At 39.8% G+C, this 25,424-nt stretch overlaps 1 protein-coding gene across 1 annotated transcript in view; it reads left to right on the forward strand.

Annotated features, from left to right (window-relative positions):
* The window catches only part of cdh13 (cadherin 13, H-cadherin (heart)), a 511,235-nt gene that overhangs the window by 203,491 nt on the left and 282,320 nt on the right, over positions 1 to 25,424 (forward strand). The window contains exons 5-6 of the mRNA XM_017689216.2: positions 19,492 to 19,497; positions 21,160 to 21,312. Of these exons, the coding sequence (XP_017544705.1) occupies positions 19,492 to 19,497; positions 21,160 to 21,312 (159 nt within the window). The remainder of the gene's footprint in view (positions 1 to 19,491; positions 19,498 to 21,159; positions 21,313 to 25,424) is intronic.

Below are 25,424 nucleotides of genomic sequence, written 5' to 3' on the forward strand. Positions count from 1 at the left end.
ACCTCTATAACAGCTTTGCCAAAGTAACTGCTCTAGATACTGCACCCACTGTTACACTCACTGGATATCTATGATGAAACTGGACACTGCAGTCACCCTATGAGACTCATGAAATGTCATATTTAGGTTCATGATGAAAATAATATTATTGAATTATTGAAGTTAATATATACAGTCTTATAAATCTTATCTAGGCTTTTTGTGTCAACTCATATAACTACAGTGGGGTACAAAAGTCTGAGCCCACTAGTGAAAATGCTTTTCTAATTTAATGAAACAATCAGACATTACAAATTGAGTACAAAAAGTAGCATCTTTGAAATTTTAACATGGATTTCAAAACATCTTTTTTGAAATGCCACCTGTTTGCTTTAATGACACTGCGCACTCGAACTGGCATGGACTTCACAAGCTTGTGCACAAGCTTCTGATGAGTAGATCAAATCCACCTTAGAGTTGTCTGAACAAGTGATACAAGATAAAAATGGAAAAAAAATCTTAATTTTGTGTCAAATTGAAGCAAATTATATATATATATATATATATATATATAAACACACACTCATCGGCCACTTTATTAGGTACTTTATTAGGTTAATAGCTAATCAGCCAATCACATGGCCGCAACTCAGTGCATTTACACATGTAGTGGTGGTCAATACAACTTGCTGAAGTGCAGGCCGAGCATCAGAACGGGGAAGAAAGGGGATTTAAGTGACTTTGAACGTGGCATGGTTGTTGATGCCAGACGGGCTGGTCACAATATTTCAGAAACTGCTGATCTACTGGGATTTTCATGCACAACCATCTCTAGGGTTTACAGAGAACGGTCTGAAAAAGAGAAAATATCCAGTGAGCGGCAGTTGTGTGGACTAAAATGCCTTGTTGATGTATTGGTCAGAGGAGAATGGGCAGACTGATTTGAGATGATAGAAAGGCAACAGTAACTCAAATAACCACTTGTTACAACCAAGGAATGCAGAATACCATCTCTGAACACACAACACGTCAAACCTTGAAGAAGATGGGCTACAGCAGCAGAAGACGACATCGGGTGGCACTCCTGTCAGCTGAGAACAGGAAACTGAGACTACAATTCACACAGGCTCACCGAAATTGGACAATAGAAGATTGGAAAATTGTTGCCTGGTCTGACAAGTCTCGATTTCAGCTGCAACATTCAGATGGTCGGGTCAGAATTTGGCGTAAACAACATGAAAGCATGGATCCATCCTGCGTTTTATCAACAGTTCAGGCTGGTAGTAGTGGTGTAATGGTGTGGGGGATATTTTCTTGGCACACTTTGGGCCCCTTAATACCAATTGAGCATCATTAAATGCCACAGCCTACCTGAGTATTGTTGCTGACCATGTTCATCCCTTTATGACCACAGTGTACCCATCTTCTGATGCCTACTTCCAGCAGGATAATGCACCATGTCACAAAGTATCATTTATTGCTTTTAACTGCACAAAATAGTAAGCTTTATTTTGACTAAGTATAACTTAGTATAACTGAGTAAAGTTACCTAAAAACATGACCAGCAGAATTTACGACTTTGGTCCTTTTCCTAGATTCTTGGATAATGTCTTCTCCTCACACTGTAATCATGCCAATGTCAATGTGGGCCTGATGTACTAAGCTTTCTGGGGCAGCTTCAGGTGTCAATCAAATTCTCTCACTCATACATTTTTGAGGGATGATCATGCAAAAAAATAGATGCGGATATTGGAATTGTAGCTAAGTACATATTCCCACCCAATTAGCTATAGTTTGAGCAGGTTGCTGGCAGGTTTTCTCCACTTTTTAAAAACTGGACTGAATTTGCAGTTTGTCTTTAAAGTATTTTGTTGGGTCCCTTAAAAAATGGCAGCAGACACATTGGCCATATCCAAGGTGTCAAACTCAACCACTGAATGGACCAGCTGTGTTTTATATGGATGGGTCATTGTTTATTAAAAAAACACCCAAAATAAGTTTAATTGTTTTACTTGTTAAAATTGTTTTAGGTAGGTTTTTAAAGCTGCCTATTTGCTTGAACTAGACGTTGGGGGGTTGTTGGGGGAAGGGGGTTGAAACACCCATTTCCCATTTCTTATTTTTACCCCTATACCATGTTTTCAAGTGTAACCTTGGTTAAAATCTGTCCCTACAAAATGGGATAACCCTCAAATAAAAAAGAACATTACCTCATTAACAGTTCACTAGTGGTGCTCTGTAGGCCACCCTGCCAATCACGCCCTCCTAATTCTGTGGTGATATGAAGCTTAAGTCAACTATTTGCCAGGTTATTGTTACAATTTTCCCATTCCATTTAAAATGGAGCAGCAGTTACATTCTGGCGCTTCAGGCGTCGATACTGCTGGACTATTTGAAAGGTGTGATGGAAAATTTAGCTAGTAGCTACCTACCAAAACAGTTGCATACTGTTAGAAATTTTCTGTGCTTGTTAGGAAGAAGCTGACCACGATACTTTGAAACGACGTTTAACCAAGACAATACAATGGTTATAATGGTAGTGAACCGTGCAAAATGGAGGGCTAAGGGGTAAGTGGTAGGGGCAAGGGGTGAAAAGGGATTGGGCCTATGTTGCTGTGCATGCTGGGGAATGTAGTACAGCTCAGCCTAATGATAATAGAAAATTTGTCATTTCCCGGGCCGAATAGGATTGTGCCATAGGCCTGACATGATCCGGAGTAGAACTCCAACCTGTGCAATGCTTTGATAGGAAAGAACATCAGCACTTCCCTTGAACTGTCATTTTCTCTTTGTGTAACTTCTGTAAACAGTGTTTCAAAGTTTACTCACTTCTCCTGTTGCTCGAATGGCTCACAGAGAGTGCTTGCCTTAATTCAGTGAGATTGTCTTCAATATATTTGCATAACTTCAATGCACAAATGTTTCCCAAGCATAATTGGTGTAGTTAGCTACTGATTACATCTAGTTACACAGGAAATTTAATGGAAAATCAATTTATGGAATGTTGTGATTATGCTTGGAATACACCCAGATGTATATGTGCCTCGAGTGCACTGGTGTTGCTTTGAGGTTTTATAGTTTTACAGTTCTTAAACGATTACAGTTCACTTGCTGTTGGGTTTTATGGTGTGTGGCACAGTATCTAGTGGTGGAGTCATTTCTCAGAGGATAGAACATGCTATGATATTGCAGTGCGGTGCATAAAGCACTCAGCATGCCATTTCACTGGCCTGTTCTTGTATTGAATGCAGGCAGAATACAAGAGCCGAAGTGCTCCACTGCTCCCTCGACTGAAGAGCTCCTCTGCAATACATATAGATTATTATAGAGCTTTAGTGCATAAGAAAGAGAAAAGCAGCACTGTTCTGATGGGACTGACCCCTCTCCAACCCTTCACTATCCCTTACTCTCCCTCTCCTTTCTTCTCTGTCTCTTTCGATTTATAACTCCACTCTCTCTTTCTTTAACCTCTCTCTCTCTGCTCAGTCCAACCTCTCTCTCTAACTCTCTGTTTACTACTTATCACTCTTTCTTTAGCTTTCTCTCAGTCTCTCTCTCTCTCTCTCTCTCTCTCTCTCCTTTAACTCTCTCGCTCACTTTAACTCGCTTTCTTTCTTCAGCTAGCTTTCTTTCATTTTCTCTCTCCTTCATTTTTAACTTTAAACCTTTTTACTCTCCATTTCTTTGTCTCTGTTTGTAAGTCATTATCTCTCCCTATTCCCTGTTTAAAAATCTCTTTTATTAATTTAAAGTCTCTCTCTCTTCTTGATGTCTTAGTGCTCTTTGTCTTTCTTTTCCCACTCTCTGTTTATAACTCTCTTTAACTTTCTGTTGCTCTCTCTCCCTCTCTGCTTTTCCTGTCTTTCTTTTTCTTTCTCTCTCCATTTATAACCTCTCTCTCTCTCTTTTGAAGTCTCTGTCTCCTTAACTCCTTATTGCTCTTTCTTTCTTTTTCCTTTTCTATTTTCAACTCTGTCCCTTTATTGGACTCTCTCTGTTTCTATCTATCTATCTATCTATCTATCTATCTATCTATCTATCTGTCTGTCTGTCTGTCTGTCTGTCTGTCTGTCTGTGTTTATAACTCCTTATTAGTTATCTGTTTATAACTCTTTTAAATATCTCCCCCTCTCTCTCGCTCACTCTCTCACTCACTCACTCACTCACTCACTCACTCACTAAATCGCTTTCTCTTTCTCTCCCTAATGTCTTTTGTACTCTCTTTTTTCCATATCTGTGTTTATAACTTTCTTCAACTTTCTATTGTTCTGTCTTTCTCTCTCTCTCTCTCTCTCTCTCTCTCTCTCTTCTTAATGTCTTATTGCTGTCTCTCTTTCTTTTTCCCTCTCTCTGTTTAGAACTTTAGAACTTTAACTTTTTGTTGTGCACTCTCTGTCTCACTCTGCCTCACATCTTTCTTTTACTTCCTCTCTTTGCTTATAATTGTCTCTCGCTCTCTGTCTTAAAGTCTCCTTATTTCTCCCTTTTTTCATTCTCTCAGTTTATATATTTTATCTTTTTTTTTAACTCTCTCTCTCTCTCTCTCTCTCTCTCTCTCTCTCTCTCTCTCTCTCACTCTCTCTCGTCTTCCTGATCTCCCAGCAGTGACCCTGCATGTGGAGGCAGGCTAATGTCGGCGATTTCCTCCGTTGCCGCAGCTATGCATCAGAGACAAGGCGAAATGGATTTTCTGCATGAATAAAACTCGCTTGCTCTCACACTCCGTGACCACCATGAGGCACCTATTCATTTTTCATGATTTTAGCTTTTGTCTTCTTCATTGAGGAGGAACCGCAGAGCAAACATGGAGAAACGGAATGTCCAATTTTCTAAAAAAACAGTCTTAGATCAGGAAGTGTTCCTTGGTTTGATCTGCCTGGCGGAGAACATGGAGAGCGAGTCTTTGTTTGGGCATCACTAAGTGCTGCCGTAGGAGGAGCTCTTTTTCCTCCAGCCGTATCTGTCATATCTAAGAGCCAAAATGTATTTTCCTTCCATCAGTGTCAACAAAATGGTACAGAGAAAACTCACCTTTCTTGCCGCTGGTCTTCTGAGCCTCGTCTCTCTAGCCTACTCCGTTATTCTCTTTCTCCCCATCACTCCTTTCGTGCTTTCTCTTTCTATTAGTCAGCAATGATCCTTCATGAACCTCCAGCAACTCCTCCATCAATCCACACATCACTCTTTCCTGCCCTCTATTTATCGTCCTTGACCTTACTGCCTCAAACACCAGAGACGATACAGGCGCACACTTCAGAGTGCGTGGTCCAGTCTGTTTCAGCCTAACAGGCCACGGACAGCGTTGTGCAGAAGTCTTAGGCAGTCTGAGAAAATAATATATAAAGCTGTTTATCTGGACAGTATGTGTTTATTTCTTTGTTAAAAGCAGTAGCAGACAAAATAAGTAATACATTGTGATTTGATCTGTGTGTGTTAGCTTAACCATCCAACCTCTCCACTAGAGTGTCCATAGTTACCATCCAGTACCTACTTCAGCGGATCACTGCTTCATTAATTTGAATCAGGAGGAATTTAAAAAGTTTGTTTTAACAACTTTTCAAAATGTGCACCATATGGGGCAGTTGTGGATATGGGGCAGTCGTGGGTTGGAGGTTAGGGAACCAGCCTCATGCCCGGAAGGTCGCCGGTTCGATCCCCAGAGCCGACAGCACATGACTGAGGTGTCCTTGAACAAGACACCTAACCCCCAACTCCTCCCCGGGAGGGCTGCCCGCCGCTCTGGGCAAGTGTGCTCACTGCCCCCTAGTGTGTGTGTTCACTAGTGTGTGTATGTGGTGTTTCACTTCACGGATGGGTTAAATGCGGAGGTGAAATTTCCCCATTGTGGGACTAATAAGGGTCTATTAATCTAATTTAATAAGGCAGCTGTTAATATGTACCCAAAGTCATTCAGAGTGGTCTGTTGTGAACTGCTGTTCTAGAGAAATGCACTGAATCAGATTTTTTACAGTGGTGGTAATAGGAACCAGGGGCTGTATCTTTTTGATCTGACAGGTGAAGATAAGACTTTTCATTTAAGAATCGTATCTTACAGCATCTTATCTCATCTCAAGTTAACGAATCTTAACTTGCTCAGTCGAAGTTGACAATCAACTGGCATGTCTGTTACCTAGCAACTGACCATACATGCACAGCTGAAGCATAAACACATCAAAGTCAAAGTAATCAGGCTAGCTAGCCATGCAGTTCTCTACTGTTACTGACGTACAAAAAAGGTCAAACAAAGCGTGATAAACTGAAAGTTTGGAATATTGTGACAGTTTTGTAATGTTTTTCATTATTTACCACCATCACTGTAATATTTTATCTGATGGGTTTCATCAGCATTAGCACACGAAGGTAATAAGAGGGGATGGTGGAGATGAAGTCTGCAATGTCTGGGCTTTTATATCACTGTCAGGAAAAAAAACAAGTGAAAGCATCATTTTCAGTGTAGATAAATGTAACATCATTTTGCTATGTATAGTGAACTATGCTGCCTGTCACTGCATATAACATAGAAACACAGTTAAAACAGAAGACACCTCTGGGCTTGTCTTAAAGTTAGGACAGAATTTAGGAAGGTTTGTCTATTAAAAATCTGGAGTTAACATAAGATAATGACCTTAACAACTGTTGTTCTGTAATAGCTTCTGTCCTAAATCCAGACCTAACTAAAGTTGTCATGGTGACTAAACAGATAAGATTTCAGATTTCAAGCTTCTGTAATATGTTTCTGTAACATGTCTCTTAAAGAAAGCTTAGGTTATGACAAGGTTGCAAATATACTGCCTGATGCCTAAGACACTGTTAATGTGTGTGGGTTGAATTAAAAGGGTACTTCATTATTGCTATTGTGGCGAGGAGCGAGGAGGCAGACGCATACGCTGAGATAAACGACTTTTATTAGGGGCAAATCCATGGTCTTAGTCACAACGGTCCTGGGTCAAACAGCCAACACAGAGAGAAGGAGGGACAGACATGACAAAATGAAAACAGGATCAACAAACAACGGAGGTCCGAAGGAAACAAACACCAAACGATATCAAACACTTCAAACAGTACAACCAGAACAATAAACAGCAAAGATTAACACAGACCAAGGCAAACACAGGGCTTAAATACAGAAGGGCTAACAAGGGATCACAAGACACAGGTGGAAACACAGGTGGGAACAATCAGGGGCGGAGTAACCAAATAAGGGGGCAGGACCGAAAAACCAAAACAAATGCACATGGAAGACCAGGAAGTAAATGGACAGGACAAAGGTAAACACAAGCACATGAGGAGACTGGAAGGGGCCAATCGTCACAGCTATTGATGCAGAAAATTAGTTTCTTTTTGCTTTCTTTCATTGTGTGTGATTCCCCTTATTATTTCTTATAAGAACATACTATTTGCACTGTTCTAGACTGTTCTAGATATCCAGACTAGCATCAGGCTAGTAAAGTTGGTTCATTCAACTTACCAAATGCTGCCCAACAGCACAGATTTCTTGTAATTTAGCCATCACCACAAATGTTCTGGATTTCAGTAGACTTGTCATGAAGATTGAGGAGTAAATAAAGCTCCACTTCAGCCACTGTTTAGATGTCTTCAGGTCTTCTTGTTTTCAAAAAAAAAAGAAAGAATATGTAAGTAAATATCGCATATTCATACTGGATTAAAATTACAGATCTCACTAGTAATCACTCAGATTACAGCACCTCCCCAGAAAAAAACAAAACAAATCCAGCTTGAATAGCTTATAATTTGTCAAAATCTGAGCTCCTTCCATAATAGCGTTTCTGTTGGAGCCAACCTCATGATAATGTAATAACAAATGCTGGTAAGAAACATCAGCCCCCACTTTTTATTTGCAACTGCAAGGCAAGACTAATCACTAAAAATAGTGCTCTTGACACATTTCTTTAGTCTTAAGTTCAACACAGGCATACTGTAATCTAAAACATTTTTGTAGATGGGCTAAATAAAAGGAGAAGGAGATTAAATATCTGAATGCATCTCTCACGGTGCAGAGCAATTGCCCTTTTGGGCACTATTTGGTGCGTTTATTGAGCTCACTTTACAAGCCTAAAGCTATTCTATCTGATATTAACTGGGAGTTCATTTTTTGTTTGTTTGGATCTGTTTCATTCTAATCTTAATGCTAATGGTGATCTGAGTTATGACATTTTGATCTAGACTTTCTGGGGTAATTCAGGCAAATCAAACAGATGCGTTGTCAAGTAGGAATCAGCCAGTCAAATTCCTCACAAATTTCATTACCAAACCTCCTCCACTAAAAACAGTCCAGCTCAAACAGGGCTTTAGAAAACATCATAGCACACAGAAAGCTTACATTCTACATACTGAAATGTTTTATTTAGCTAAACATGGGCATGCACACGTCACATCTACTCTGGCATTGGAATTTAATAACTTGTTGTGAAGATCTCTTTCTCAGATGGCGGTTTTCTGCGTTTCTCTCAAATGCATGCTCTCAGCAGGGCTGTTTAATCTGGTCTTTTCCTGATGCATATTTACATAAGGTGACTTGGAGAAGATTTTCTGTCCTCTCCACCTGCTGGGATGAAACTGCAGTGGTGGTCACCTCTGCTTCAGATAACTTATCTCCTCCATCTCCCTCTCCATTTCTGTCTCGTCACTCTGCAGCTGCCGTGAGGGCCTGTCACTTCTTCACAGCTCCCACTGCTTACCCTCTATGGAGAAAGAGTTGTTTTGCAGAGTGTTACTTTCTGCGGTTCTCTTCACAATCTGGATCAGATTATTCGTAACCCCTTAAATGACCAGGACCCACTGATGGGTTCTGACTTCTAAAAGTACAACTCAGCCAGTTTGCATGGTCATCTTTGTAGTTCCATGATGAAATTAGGCTGGGATTTCCCCTTTCACACCTTCAGCTGATTTCTGAACTCTTTAACCAATCAGACCGACTAATTGCCCCATTGTTCTGTACTGCTGGAGAGTTGATGAGTGAGTGTGTGCAGCCGTGTCATCAGCAGAGTAGAGGACAAGGCCAATGTTCTGTTCCACTGCTGTTCTAATTATCATCCTTGTCTCTGAACAATTAGAATGGACCTGTCTCTGCTGCTGATTGCCATTACACATCCAGCTCTGACCTTCTGCTGATACATGCGAGTGGCACGGTTATGTATGTGTGTGTGTGTGTAGGTGTGCGTGTGTGTGTATGCTTATGTGCTCAGGTCTTAAGGAAACCTAATGAAGCTAATGAAATTAGAGGGTCATGTAAAAATATAGAGGGAGAGTAGCTCTTTGTTAATTGTTCTAAAAGGGAGATTCCACCCATTTTTCAGAATTTAGTGGATGTAGCCATAGTCATTCAGAGTGGTTTGACGTGAAATGGTTCATTGTAGAAAAACGTGCTTATTCTGATTTCTTTACAGTAGTGGTGACAGGAACCAGGGATCACAACATTTACAACACAAACATTGTTTTATTTACTGTTTTATTTATGGCTGTGTTTGTGCCATAGATGGTGTGATTCCTAGTTTTACCACCACAGTAAAGAAAACAGAGGCAGTACTTTTTTATCCACCATGACCACTGAACCTACACTTCACCTACTCTTTGTGTTCCAGATGTAATGTTGACTATGGTTTAACAGTGGTGAGTCTAAAAAAGAAGAAGCTTTCTTACTATTTTGCCTTACGGTGGCCTGCATGTACCTGTTTGCCTAGAATGAATTTTTGAAAACCATGTTTTAGGCAAAAACCATTGCAAAACAATCATAAAACAGTAATTATGAATGGTTCTAGCTAGGTTTCTCTAGAACGGTGCATTTCATATCTGGTGAACTTAAGCATTTAATTATGGGGAACCTAAAAAAAACAAACAAACAAGAAAAACAAGATGAATTCCCCAAGTTAATAGAGAAAGTAACTACTATATATGGTAAAATAAACTTCCTATCAAATATTCAGGGCCATTTTGCCTTCCCTGTTATTCAGTAAGCAAAATAGTTGTAAAGGGTTTGTTCACATAAAATATCTCTTTGCTAATATGGTTATATTTAGCAGCACTCAGTTGCCCGCTGTTTGCCAGGGTCTGTCAGAATGTTTGAATGTTTGTCAAAGTATCGTCTTCAGAATAAAGAGTATTGTGAATAATGATTTGACAGTTTTCTTTTCTGAACTATTATTAAGCACATGCTCAACATATTTTGGCCCAAAGGTGGTTTAAACATCTGAAAGGTTTGAGTTCTGATGAATGCTGACATCACAGCAAGGGAATAAAATGTGTAGATTGACAGTTAGTCCTGCATTTTTGTGATTTTTGCAAAGAAGAGTGGCCAGATGACTACATGTGATATTCAATGTTATTTCAAACTGAAAAAGGAAGCATAGACATTTAATAGATGTCTCCAGATTTCTGCCTACCTTCACAGAAGCATACGTTTTGTCCATTAGTCAAGAACCATCTTGAGCCACCTTGGACAGCCAAATGTTAGAATGGGACTGACTGCAATCTGTTACATGTAGTATTCTGTGTGAAACAAGGTGCGCCTAAATTTTTGAAGTGTGTGTCGGTGCTAATTAAGTGAGAGGATTAATTAAAAGCACAAAATGAAAGAAGCTTTCATTAATTGTACTTATGTTAGCAGAGAAAGCAACTACACAGCGGTTCATCAAAATAATTGAGCATGCATTATTCTACAGTCCAGCCCCTTTTGTATTCTTTGAGCTTGTATACAGTGAGTTTCTTTTTCTCTGCTTCCAGTACTGAGCAAAAGTAAGAGACCAGCCTTCATTATTTCATTTACAGTGTAAATGTCCAAGTTATTCACACAAGTTGTATATTCGCAGAAGATTTTCAAAAGAGTAGTTAAGATGATTAACCACCAACACTGTTATACAACTTTCATCTTTGAGACATGTTGGGTAGCTGCCAAGATGCTGCTTCTGTGAAAAGGAAATAGATGAAAATGAAGAAAATTTGCAAATCAAACATATTAATTAATTAATTAATTAATCAATCTGTTCATTTATTCATTCAGTCATTCGTGGCATGCATGCTGAAGTTGTCAGAACAATGGGCTGACCACCCCAGAGTGCATCCAAAGTGCAACCAACTTTTAAGACTGAACTTTGGAGGTGGAACAATATGGGGGCCCCAGATGGGATACCGGGATAGGCTTCAGCACCCCCTGAGACCCCAAATGTGTGCCTGTGTGATTTATTTGAAATCTCCCAAAAAGAATGGAAGCTAAATAAACCTGTTCAATAGACCTGTCCAGGGTGTTTCATCTCCCCTCCACGCTCCAGAAGGATACGTGCGTGTGTGTGTGTGTGTGTGTATTCTGTTAAATATATATCTACTGAAAAAGGAATAACTGATTTTAATTAATGGCTGTTCTGAGTGGAAATTAATTTATGGGTTGTCTCTGACTTCTGCACAGCACTGTATGTTCAGAGTTTCTTTTATTCAGTAGCTCAATACAGGTGCTTGATGAGAATCAACCCTGTGCAGCCTGGCAGCTTGGATGTGATTCTGCTGCGGGGTACAATCATGCAAGTTTCACTTGTAGTGCATTAGGTGTGTGTTGATTCCTCCCCTCCTCCCATTCTCTCCTGCTTTGTGTGTGTAGAAGGAGAGTGTTTGGAGCCCCTCCTCTCTGTCATCCTCAGACAGTGGCAGCCGGCTGCTTCTCTTTCATGTTGTCTGAGCTCCTAATGAGAACTGATAGAAATAGGTGAGCATCTCCCAGTAGGCTGCTCTCTGTGGGCCTTTAATGACTGAGAAGAAAGCACAGGGAGCTCTCGTGTATAAGAGAGTGTGTGTTTGTGTTTGTTCAAACAGACGCCAGTGTGTGTGCGTGTATATATATATACTGTACACAGCAAAGCAGTGTACCACCCCTCCTGCGATCAACAACCAAGCGCCTCCCCTGCACCCTGCAGCTACCCTTGATCACTCTAAACTCCTTGTGGCGCTTCTCTCTCTGCCCTTCCAACTTTTCCACTTTTCCTTTCCTCAACTTTTCCTCTCCTTCCATTTCTGTTGCTATTGTCCATGTCCTGTCAGTCTACCCTGCCTCATTCCCTCCTGCTCATCTGCTCTTCTCTCCTTGGCAGGAGCTCATCTGTCCTTTAATAAACTTGCAGCTCTGAGAGAAAAGTTCTGTTTTGTTTTGTTCTTTTTTGTCCTGTATTGTTCGGACAAATCGATAACACAGCTGCTCGCTGTGTGTACAGCAACAGAAAAAACAAGTTTGACCCAGCATGCAGAGAGCACACTTCCATAGCAACTACTCACGGCAACAATCCATGGCCATTATAGAGTCTTTGGCAGAACACAAACAAATCACAAGGAGCTGGGAATGAAGAGAGAGAGGAGAAAGGATCTGCTGCTGACAGACAGGGCTGTAGAGAATGACAGGGACCTACTTCCATTTCCTTTTCTTGTTCACTTCCCTGCTGTGTCCCTGAATTTTGTGTCTCTCATAAATATGCAACTCCGAGTGCTCACTTGTTGAAGAAAGTAAGGACACTACATGATTTTTTAAATCTTAACAGATTACTAAAACTCCGAGCATCACAAATATAATGTCAATTTGTATTTTTGTTGTCGTCACTAGACGACAAGGCAAAGAATAAGGATAAGAACTCGAACTCCCAGATCTCCTCAGATCACATGACACAAAGCTAATCGTACCGGAACGGACCTGTTTGTGCTTTAATGCGTAGAGAAAGCTCTAACTGGGGATTAATATGAGGCACTCATATTACAGTAAGAGCTGGAGAAATGTTTGTGTTAACTGGCAGCTGACTTGATGTAAAGTGAGTGATTTGAGATCTGGATCTAAACATTATAAACATGATATCAACTCTTATTTGCCTATGTTTTATATGCAGCTTCTCTGTCTCATGCACGTCTTTTCACCTGTTTCTAGCTCCCTGGTTGGCTGTTGTTGGAATCACTCGTTGAGTAAATCTCTGACCCTCTCACACTGCAGGACTTGCAGACATTTTGAGTTATAAATATCAAACAAGTCTGATAATATTGGAGAGGATCCGATCACTTCAGAGTTTGATCGGAGGGTTAAAGATCCGCTTGTTTCTCCTCTCACACTACTGGATTATCCGCAGAGTCAGTCGCTTGTGATCGAGCTCCTGATCAGGACAATCGCTTCAGAAAATTTGTCACAAGGGGCAAATCATGGTTAAAAATCCAGGCCCTGACGAACAAACACTTGTAAACATGACGTCAGGAGAGAATGTTTGAGTTTGTACACTCAGTTGGTAACTTCTGTAAACTAATGTATTTATACAGGCTTCTCCTGGAGAGGTCTGGAACCTCCTAATTAACCTCTTTGACCCCTGAATGCCTCAAAATCAAAAATCCTTTGTAGGGGATGTGCCTGAGTATAAACATATGACATTATGCTGTCCAAATGCAAATACAAATTTGAGGAAAGGTCATTGTTTAGCCTGCTTCACCCACAAAACGTCAAACTGGGAATCTGATATTTTGACCAATTTCCCAAGAGTGAAAAGAGTGTTACTCATTTCTGAAACTGAATAAACAAAGAGGAGATGTGTAAGACCATATGAACAAACTAGAAAAGAGCATCTCCAGAAGAAGAATTGTAAAAAAAAACCAACATTTTGCTGCCATTGATGCGAGCATCAGTCCTGCTATGGAAACAGTTATCAGCCTGCCAAAGCTGGAGTAGCCAGCCAACAAAAACCAGGGGGCATTTCACACACTGACTAAACTTGAAAATTACTTGAAAACATAAGTTAAACTTGCATTCTTATAAAAGCAGGTTCTTTGGAGTAACGCCATAGAACCTTGAAGAACTTGAAGAATCCCTAAAGAACCTTTCAGTGGAAGAGTAGTGTGAAGAATCTTTGTAAAGTTTAAAGAACATTCACATAATGCAAAAGCTCTGTACTTTCCAAGCCAAGAACCACTTAAAAGCCATGATTTTTAGGGTGCAGCTATTAGGGCTGCAACAACTAATCAGAGTTAAAAATGATGCCAATAAAAAAGGCAATTAATTCTATTATCGATTAGTTTGCCTGATGTTTTCCTCTTTGCATTTCTTGAAATGAAGAGGGAAAACTCAACTATCATGAGGTGGTTGGAGTGAGAGTGAAGTAAGACTTTTCTACTGTTACACTGCAAAGACTAATTATAACCATGAGTGTTTTAAGCTGAGTAACAGTGGATGCACACTTCTGCCTGCAAAAACAAAACTCCCACACTGGCTTAGATCTGTCATTCTTAAACAATTCCTCCATTACTCCCAGCTAGTCCACATTTCTGCTCTAGCGCAGCTCCAGACACTTAAACAAAGCCATTAAAGACACTGAATATCTAGTACAAGTGTGTTCCAAGCTGGGTCAAAGCAAAATGTATGTTGAGGCAGCTGTTTTTTCCACTGCTTCAATTGCTTCTGGCAAGTTTCTAGATTTTCAAATACCATCAAGCGATCACTTAAATGGTCTTTCCTATGATTGTGTTTCTTTTTAAAAAAGCGCTTTGTAGGTGGTACGCATTTGTGTTTTTTAGAGAGGTAAAAAATAAGCATTAAGTGATTTAAACTCATTACATTTTATGAGAAGTAATCAGTACTTTGTAATGGATTACTTATTGAATAACTTTGTTTTGTGACAGATGTCGAGGATATGCAATGCAAATAAATCAGTCTGATGTTGCCTCACAGAAAGCACATTAAGTACTTGGGATACGACTTTCGTCTGAACATGACAGTGGGTTGGTTAAGATTTCTTCACGTAGCATGAGAACTTGAGAAAGACCCGAAATTGTGACTCTCATGCTAAACCCACAAAACATGGTAACCCTGGTACAGAGTTAAAAATATGGGAATACTTCACTTTAACTATGCACACACACACACATTTTCTAAGGCGCTTCTCCCTCAGGGTCTCCAGGGCAGACAGACACATTCACTCACACCTAGGGGCAATTTAGCAAGTCCAGTTGGCCTGACTGCATGTCTTTGGACTGTGGGAGGAAACCAGAGAACCCGGAGGAAACCCATGCAGACACGGGGAGAACATGCAAACTCCACACAGAGAGGACCCTGGCCGCCCGGCCAGGGAATTGAACCCAGGCCCTCCCCGCTGTGAGGCAGCAGCGCTACCCACCGCGCTGCCCAACTATGAACACAATTTCCTGTAATATATGACTAAACAAGCTCACCTGGCACCACAGCATAACTCATACAGGTGACCATCCAGGAAAGACACATAGAAATACACAATACCTATATAAGTATAGAAATGCAGAAAACTCAGAATGGTGGGTAATGATGAGTGAAACCTCAGGAGAACTGTTGTGAGAACTCACCAGTACAGTGCTGTCTGCTTTTGAGTTAGCTCAGGTTTAGTTTAGAAAAATAAACACTCTTGGCTGAAAAGTTAAGCCGTATGTTCATCTGAACTGCACAGCTAAACTGTCCTTATTCTTGGCTCACACTCTAGTGCATATAGACTTGCTCATCCATAGGGTTGTTTTTTGAAAACAGCCTACTTTTTCTATGCGTTTTGACCTCTTACCCCCATGAAAACAGTGTTTTGGGGAATCACTGCCCTGCAGAGTTTGAATTATTTCCTGCCTCTTTTCTCTGCTGGGGGCAAAGAATACCTGAAACTGCAGGACAGTGAAAACCCAGGACTGGAGTTGTCTGACATGGCTGATGACTGAGCTGTTTCTATGTGCTCAGGAATATCAGGTTTGATTACATGATGTTACTAACAGCACAAACTTATTCATGTTTCTTTACTTTGTCATTAAAGGAGAAATAATTTGAGTGGAAACGAAAAAATTCTTTTAGAATTAAACTACCTCCATAATAGTGGGACAGCCAACTACTTGAACAGCCATGGCCAATGTCTTCACATTAAGTAGAATAGTGTTTTTGAGGGCAGTGCAGAAGATGTGTTATAAGGGCCTTGATATTAGGAAATAGGGCAGGTGTTTGTTTTAGCACTGTGCAAAAAGAGGAATAATGCTTGTAATTTGTATTTGTTAAAGGAAACATTGTTTGATGTGACATATTTAGTTATTGACAGATGCACTTCTTTCTGGTTAAGTCATTGATTTATCAGTTGTAAATGTCATGATTAGGTGCATCCCTAGTAGATCATTAGCACAGATTTCTACAATCAGGATAAATTAGTTTTATCAAGACAGTCATCTACAGAACTTGCTTTTGAATGTTGAAGTTATAGTAGAATACAGTACAGCAGATAAGTGGCTGGTCTTCAGGCTAAACCTACTTATGATGTGAAGCATCAAACCAAGAAAATTACCAGCATTAAAAACAAACAAACAAAACAAAGATGATAATTTATCCCAACGGAACAGCACCAGTTTGGAGGTTACGGTACAGAATCATGTGTGGATTTAGGAGATTGGACCGTCTTTAATGTTTGGAGGGGGTGAATAGTCCTCAGTAATTTATTCTCTATGTATCCAGACTTTTAACACTTTGTTGTGATTGCTTCTGTTTTTAAATTGGACCAAAAACCTATATTTTTAAATAAAATATTTTGAAAACAATTATGGCTTACATATTTTCATCATGCACACACAAGACTCATGGAAATGCAGTCTGAATACAGTCAGCATCTTTCATGCTTCATGTTTTAGTGTAGCAGACTGTTGGTACTGTGTCCTGGAAAAATGAAGCAGATGAAGTGCCATTCTAGCCTTGTCACTGTGTTCCTCTCTTCCAGTCCTCTGTTTAACAGCTACAGCAATCTATGACAGAGAGATCAGAGTTCAGAGCCTGTACAGAAACCACTTGCAGTAAAATTATTACACATGGCAACATTAGTTGAAAATTCATCCGACTACCATAGGGTCAAAACAAAACAGCAAAATGTATCTCAGAAAGTGACAGTTTAATACCTTTTTTCTGAGAGTGAGAGTCTCTCTAGAATCAGAATCAGAATGCCCTTCAAGATGATGACCAGGATTCTAATAAGGCTAACTGCAGAGTGTAAGTCTAGACGTTTTCTGGAATTGTAAAAAAAAGGAAGGCCCCTTAATTCTCAGCCTGCTGCAGCCTGATTTCACTGCTAAAACACACCTGATTCAACTCATCGGTCAGTTTTGCTAAATTCACTTAACTGCAGAAGATTGCAAGCTGTAATGAATGCAGGTATTTGCACCCCACTTAGAAGTTCTGTGCAGTTCCTTTAGACACAGAATATACATTAATGCTGTTGCGGTATTTGGCTTTGAAATGTGTGTAGGCAAATGCTCAGTTCTCTGCTGTCCAGTCCTTTTGTGATAATCACTTGTGGAGAAGAAGCTCACCCTGTTGGGGAAGCTGTGTAACATTCCGCCAGCTGGAAGCTCTGTTTGCTTCCCAGCTCTCTGCTGGCTTCTGTGAATAGTATAAGTTTGCAGGCCTTCTCCATTGAGCTGTGTGGGCATGCTCAGGCCACTCATCGAAACTGCTTAGTGAGGGTTTCTTGGAATAATAATGTACTCAGAATTAACAGAGTCTGTAATTAGTTATGAAAAAATGGAAAAGAATCAGCATTAGGGAGTGATCTGGGTTGGAGCCCATGTATGGGAAAGAAGAACAAGATTAATGAATGCCGACTTTCACTCAGTTGGATTTATTTACAAAATTGAATTTTCCTATTTACTGTAAGCTAGTTAGAATGTCAAAGTTATAATTCACGTCATGCATGGTTTTAATTAGCGGGGAACTCTTAGGGCCTTCTAGGAGTTCACATTTTTTGAGTTAATAATGTAATACTCTCATTTCATTGTTAACTTTTTGTTGAAAATAAAAGGGTTTAAAAAGGGTTACCCTAAAAAAAAAGGGTAAAAAAACAGCCAACAGAAAATTGAGAAAAGAAACTGGAGATTTCCTCTGGTACCAAGGTAGATCTAGCCAAGCAAGCTCTGCCAGCAGTTTGGAGTTGTGGAGTTAAACTGACGTTTTGTGTGTCACATTAAACATTAGCATAATTAGAAACTGACAGTGAAATCAACCAGTCACATTTTAATATACAATGAGTGGGACCAAGTCTGTGGAAAAAAAACAACAACAACAAAATCATAACAAGCATAAAGAATCGCTAATAGTATGCTGATATCTCAGTAACTAGCTTCATTTCCTATTCCACCTTAAATAGTCCAAGCAGTACCGACGCCTGAAGTACCAGAATGTAACTGCTGCACCATTTAAGGTGGAGCAGGAATATTTGAACAAGAAGCTGGTGAATAACCAACTTCAGCTTCATATCACCGAAGAATTAGGGTGGATGATAATAAATAATGATCGCATTCATCCTTTTTGACAGCATATGTTGCCCTAATTTAAGACCAGCTGCAAAGTTTCTGAACTTTACTCTCCTCTGCTATCACGGCAGACTGGCAGGGTCGCCTACAGAGCAGCACTAGAAGCCTGTTAAAGAAGTAATATTCTTTTTATTTGAGGGACCCATTTCATTGAGGAAAATTTCAACCACTACCCATTGTAACTCATTTCCAAGGGGCAAGGTGACACTTGAAAAAAATGGGGGTAAAAATAGGAAACGGGAAGTCTTCTGGAAGTCTTAGATGTCACTGATTGCCAGTATGTATGGTAGCCTAATCGAGTTGTTTCAGTCAATTGTTATAATTAAAAAGAAACAACAACTCTGTTTTAATGGAGTCATTGTACAATTGCTACAAGGTAAGATAGATGTTAATATGTCTGTTATGAGCTTCAAATAAAGCATAGAATATCTTGTACAAGCTTCAAATAGTGCTAATAATATACTATTGGAATCCCATAGGGGCGCATTGTCACAGAGGGGTTTTGCCTTGTTTTTGACCAAGTTTTGACATTTATTGCTGGGACTGAATACCTAGTCACAGCTCTAACACTGGTTTTGCTTTTGTAAGATTTCAGGGGCATGCATTCCATGAATCTGCCTTGGTCTGAGTGTGTGTGTGTGTGTGTGTGTGTGTGTGCTCTGTAAATATGTGTGCAGTTGCAAATAAACAGAAGTATACTGACAGCCTGGTAGATGATTATGTAAGATCGGGTACATTCATTAATGTGATTTACATAGTGTTCTGGAGACTGCAGTCTTTTGTCAAAATTAAATTAGCCTGATGTAACGCAGGAGCTTTCACTTGGCAAAACATTGGACATTTCTTTTGAATCTAATTTGAGAGATGACCGTTTTACAAATTAGTTTCCCTAACTATCATCTTCAAACAAAAGAAACATCAAAGCATAATAAAATCAATGAAATAGTAATGAGGCTAATAGTAACAACTAGAATTTGAACTGAACTCACTCAGTGCATGTTTTAGCCATCAAGGGCAATCTTCACTCAGCAAGCCCAAAAGACAAAAGTTACTCTAAAATGAATCGACACTTGCTTTATGTAGAGTTTACTCAGGTACACTGCACGTGTGTGGAGGCATGTGTGTGATTAACATGCTTCACTTTTCTCTTTTCTCCAAACCTGCTGCGCCCTGATGGAACTCTTCGGACTTGGCCAGTCACATGTGAGTATTGCCGATCACCTGTAATCTACCAAAATAAAATACTTGAAGTATTTGAAGACATGGTCTTTAACTGCTTTCAGAACCATAACAATATCATATCAGCTTTGCACATATCATGTGACGTGATCAGTCAGTCTGATTTGTTCCATTAAATATGATCAACCTAATCCTCTCATCTGTAGCCTAATTCTTATTTATACCATTGTTCTGTATGTGATTTAAGTGATAGTTTGGTGGAAAATCAAATGAATCGTCTTACCATCTAATGAAGCCAGTCAAATTATTATTATTTTTTTTTTATTTTAATTATTTACTTATTTAGTTTTGCACTGGAGCTGCAAGGCATATTTAACTAATGTAGTGTAAGCTTATAGGGGCACTGATCTTGAATTTTTAAGGCTAATTCTGATTCATTTACATCCCAAGTGGCCAATGCTCACATTTTGAATAATATCCAATGGGTCAAACTGGTGGTTTAAATTGTTAAAGTAAAATAAGTTGCCAATTTAAATAACAAGAATGGAATAAAATAGGCAACTGGATGTTAAAACATTGAATCATTCATAATTATGCTCCAAAATGTTGTTATATTTGTAGCAAAAACATGAACGTTATTTATGTAAAAAAAAATGCAACACAAATTGGACAAAATAATAAATTGTCTGGTTGTCGATGGAACGGTGGAGCATCCCTGGAAGTTAGAAGTTTGTATCCACCAAATATCATTGTGTATGTTTACATGCACTCAATTATCTGATCATAATCTGATTTCTGCAGATGTCTGATTATTCAAATGGCCATGTAAACAGCATACCATCCAGCAGATAGCTGGATTTTAACTCATTAATCAGATTTCTCAGTGCATGTAAACTCTTACTTGGATTTCTTTTGGATTTCTCAGTCTGCAAAGCTCGAAAGCAGATGGCGGTAACAGAAATAAGCAAGCGGTTTTGCCGCAGGGTAGCAGCAAAACACTTTTAGAGCAGCACTGACGCCAACTACATGCCTGATTAAATGAAGAATTTATTTATTCTTCGTCTTCTAGTTCATATTATTCAGGTAAAGTGGTGCGATATTTGAAAAAAAAGACACGGCACCAAGTTCGAGTTTTATGCTATGTTTATATCTTCTTATTTATTGACTGGTTGCAAAGCACAAATCTGTCTGACTCATGTAGACCTGGAGTTACCCATTATCTGATTACTCAAGCACATGTAAACGCATTGATTGGATTACTGACAAAATTAGATTTTCTACAGTTATCGGATTATTATTATTAAATGCATGTAAACGCAGTAACTGCTATTTGTTTTAAATCATCACACGACTTCCTCAAACCACTTTGCATGGTTACATAATCTCCAGTAGACTTTCTGACATTGTGTGACATCCTGTTTTTAGCAATATGACATAGCTATAGATTTTTTATAGAAAACTATGCATTCAAACAGTATCAGAAACCAGGTCTACTACAGCTCTGTTACCGATTACAACTCGATTGTTTGAGGCACGTGTTTGATAATGCAGGTATGCAGTTTAGTGGTGTATAAGCTTCCATTACTCCTTAGCAACTTTAGCCTCGTAGCCCCAGCAGAGAAGCAAAGCTAGGTGTTACTAGGTTGTTTCCTGAAAGCATGATTGTGTATGTGTGTGATGGTGCAGGTGATCTCGTCTGATATGAAAGAGGACCATATCTTCAGACTGACGGGGAAGGGGGCGGATCAGGACCCAAAGGGTGTGTTCAGCATCAACAAACTGACAGGCGAGGTGGCGGTCAGCCGAGCCCTAGACAGAGAAGCCATAGCCTTCTACCATGTGAGTATGGCTTCAGAAAACACTTCCCTCCAGCTTTCTTGCTCTTAATGTGTGCAACAGTGTTCTGGGTGTAGTTTATATCGAAGGCCATAAGCATTTGATATAGTCTAATATCAATGACACAAATATAATGTGATTGAGAAAGAAATAGCAGTGCTTTAGCATGCGGGAGAAAGTTTCTAGTTTGAATTGTTTGGGGAATGTGGCTCAGGTTCTTTAATGGAGGTTCTTGATGACCAGGCTTTTTAAGTCATAACAGGATGTGGCAAATGCAAACTGTTCTAATGCGGTACCATTGTATATGTGTCCTGCTGATAAACGGGTGTGCAGAGTTGTGTGTCTTCCTGTGCTGGAAAGTTCCTTCTGAGATGATGAAGAGGAAAAGTTTTCATCTATTCTGTGTGATCAGTAGCCAGACATGCCTTGTGTGGGTGTGTGCACATTGGTGTGTGTTCAACACCTTTTCATTTAAACAATTCCACTGATAGGAAAAAAGAGAAAAAATGTTATAGCTTATTGTTATGATTGGCTGTGCACTTGTTGTTAGAATAAAAACCTTTTAGCTTGGAAAACAAAGACTTTTCCAACATGCAGCACCTTGCCGGAAGAAAGGATCGCCCCTTGGCTACTCCAGATAACAAGAAAGACAATGTGTGGCCTTTGATTCTGCTGCTCCACTGATCGAACCGCTTCTTTGATTCCAGACCTCAGTTACTGCTCTCTGTCTCTTGCTGTCCTCTGCTATTTGTCAGATAAGGGGAAGTTCGCTTGGTCTTCAATTCCCCGAAGAGTTGAGCTGAGGAAGAACTTATTTTGGTATTTCTGGGTCTTCAAAGAAAGACCATCAGTAAGAACGTCACCCTCCCCTTGCCTTACTGATGTATTTTGATATGAAGTGCTTAAGAGGGTCTTTGAGCAATCTGGATATGTCTGTCGCCCATGGCTTTACTTTTTTATTAAAGAGAAACCCTTTTTTGTAATGAGAGAGCATTTTTAGATTCCTTCCTCTCTGAAGCCTATAAGAGACATAAGGCTTTATATGTCTGTGTGTTTGTCAGTATGTTAGGGATGCATCAATACCAATATTGGTATTGGGTATCGGCCTGATACCAGACTTGTTTGCTCACACTTGTAAAAAGATGCCAACATCCAGTACCACATCTCATTTAAAATCAAGGAGATTTGTATTGAATGCCCTGTAATTAACTGAATAATAACAATTAGTATGTAATAAACCTGGGATTTTAAGGAGTTAAGGCACATTGCACTCTTTTTACATTTACATTAACAGACACTTAATATAACCTAATCTTATTAGGTTACTCAGGATGAGGATGATTTTGGTATTGGCAAGTACTTGTAGTTGTACTCATATTCAGTCTGAAAAAATGGTATTGGTGCATTGTTAGTACGTGCATGTAGGTGTGTGGCAGAGAAGTGTGTATGAATATGGTGATGCACCTGTTGGTGGGGATTCAGTTGCAGCTATTATTACAACCCCAATTCCAATGAAGTTGGGACGTTGTGTAAAACATAAATGAAAACAGAATACAATGATTTTCAACCTATATTCAATTGAATACACTACAAAGACAAGAAATTGTATTATAATGTAATTAGAATGTTCAAACAGATAAACTTTATTGTTTTTTGCAAATGTTCACTCATTTTTTAATTTGATGCCTGCAACACGTTCCAAAGAAGTTGGGACAGGGGCAACAAAAGACTGGGAAAGTTGAGGAATGCTCAAAAAACACCTGTTTGGAACATTCCACAGGTGAACAGGTCCAATGGAAACAGGTGAGTGTCATGATTGGGTATGAAGGGAGCTCAGTCGTTCACAAGCAAGGATGGGGCGAGGTTCACCACTTTGTGAACAACTGCGTGAGCAAATAGTCCAACAGTTTAAGAACAACGTTTCTCAATGTGCAATTGCAAGGAATTTAGGGATTTCATCATTAAGCGGCAAGGTAGAAAACCAACATTGAATGCCCGTGACCTTCGATCCCTCAGGCGGCACTGCATTAAAAACCCGACATCATTCTGTAATGGATATTATCACATGGGCTCAGGAACACTTCAGAAAACCACTGTCAGTGAACACAGTTCGTCGCTCCATCTACAAGTGCAAGTTAAAACTCTGCCATGCAAAGTGAAAGCCACATATCAACAACACCCAGAAACGCCGCCAGCTTCTCTGGGCCCGAGCTCATCTGAGATGGACTGACGCAAAGTGGAAAAGTGTCCTGTGGTCTGATGAGTCCACATTTCAAACTGTTTTTGGAAATCATGGACGTTGTGTCCTCCGGGCCAAAGAGGAAAAGGACTGTCTGGATTGTTATCAGCGCAAAGTTCAAAAGCCAGCATCTCTGATGGTGTGGGGGTGTGTTAGTGCCCATGGCAGGGGTAACTTCCCCATCTGTGAAGGCACCATTAATGCTGAAAGGTACCTACAGGTTTTGGAGCAACATCTGCTGCCATCCAAGCAGCGTCTTTTTCAGGGACGTCCTGCTTATTTCAGCAAGACAATGCCAAGCCACATTCTGCACGTGTTACAACAGCGTGGCTTCGTAGTAAAAGAGTACGGGTACTAGACTGGCCTGCCTGCAGTCCAGACCTGTGTCCCATTGAAAATGTGTGACGCATTATGAAGCGCAAAATACAACAATGGGACTGTTGAGCAACTGAAGTTGTACATCAAGCAAGAATGGAAAAGAATTCCACCTACAAAGCTTCAACAATTAGTGTCCTCACTTCCCAAATGCTTATTGAGTGTTGTTAAAAGGAAAGGTGATGTAACACAGTGGTAAACACGCCCCTGTCCCAACTTCTTTGGAACGTGTTGCAGGCATCACATTCAAAATGAGTGAATATTTGCAAAAAACAATAAAGTTTATCTGTTTGAACATTAAATATCCTGTCTTTGTAGTGTATTCAACTGAATATATGTTGAAAAGGATTCATCATATTCTGTTTTACACAACATCCCAACTTTATTGGAATTGGGATTGTATAATTATATTTGAGATTAAATTCTAATCATGATAAGTATGCAGTTAATTTGTTTAAACAAAAGAAACTTGTTTAAAAATGTTTAGGGTATGTTCATATTTCCAGGCTGAAGTAGCAAAAGTCTGATTTTTTTACAATAATGTTTAGCTTTTTATATCAGACCTGATGATTCATGTAAATGTCTGTTTGTTATTTCCAATTGTGCAAGCACCATCATTCAGTGTTTGTGTGGCAGCAGCAAATAACTTGAAGTGAGTGGCAGTAAACAGCAATGCATTTGACCCTCATTTGCCTACATCTGAAAATGAACAACTGAGGGCTGTTGGGAGCAAATGTGGCGGTGGCTTGTCCTGCTAGCGAGTTCGTTTGTTGTTGTTTATAATGCACATGGTTCATTCAGATTTTGTTATGATTAGGATGTGCTCATGTGGGTCATTTCAGGGCACAGGTTCTTTCACACTAAAGACAAATCTGGGATACTTACATGTGAAACAACTGGGATTTTGTTTTTATTCCCTAAATCAAATCATCTTGAGGTCAAAGGTTTAAACCCTCTGTGTGTTTGTCCATGCATGTGTGTGTATTGTGGCCAACCGGACTCTGGTTGCCCATGCAGCAGTGTGTTGACGAGTGCAGGTGGGATCAAAGCCCCTCACTCAGAGGACTACTTGACATTTACATGTCTCTCTTTGCTGTCCGCACATACTCAGTGCCGCAGTCATAGCCACAAGCGTCAAACACTCATGCATCAAAGCCCACTAATAATTCAGCCCACCGCTGTACATACACTCACATCACAATGAACAAATGAGGCTGGCCATGCTGTACCATACTCTCTCTGAGGCCCAATCCCATTTCACCCCTTGCCCCTACCACTTAGCCCTTAGCCCTCTGTTTTGCATGTTCACATCTATGGGAAGGGTGTCTCAATTTTGGTTGAGATAGAGGGGTAGGGTGAAGTGTTAGGGCTACATGGCCCTCCAAACGGACGTTTTTCAGAGGCTCACTCCAAACAGAGTGTTATAAGGGAAAAAAGAAAAACCGGCAAGATGGCTGCACAAACAACCAAAGAAACCCATAAATTTAAGTATTTTCTCAGT

The sequence above is a fragment of the Pygocentrus nattereri genome, chromosome 7 (genome assembly GCF_015220715.1).
Source record: "Pygocentrus nattereri isolate fPygNat1 chromosome 7, fPygNat1.pri, whole genome shotgun sequence".
Taxonomy (NCBI): Eukaryota; Metazoa; Chordata; class Actinopteri; order Characiformes; family Serrasalmidae; genus Pygocentrus; species Pygocentrus nattereri.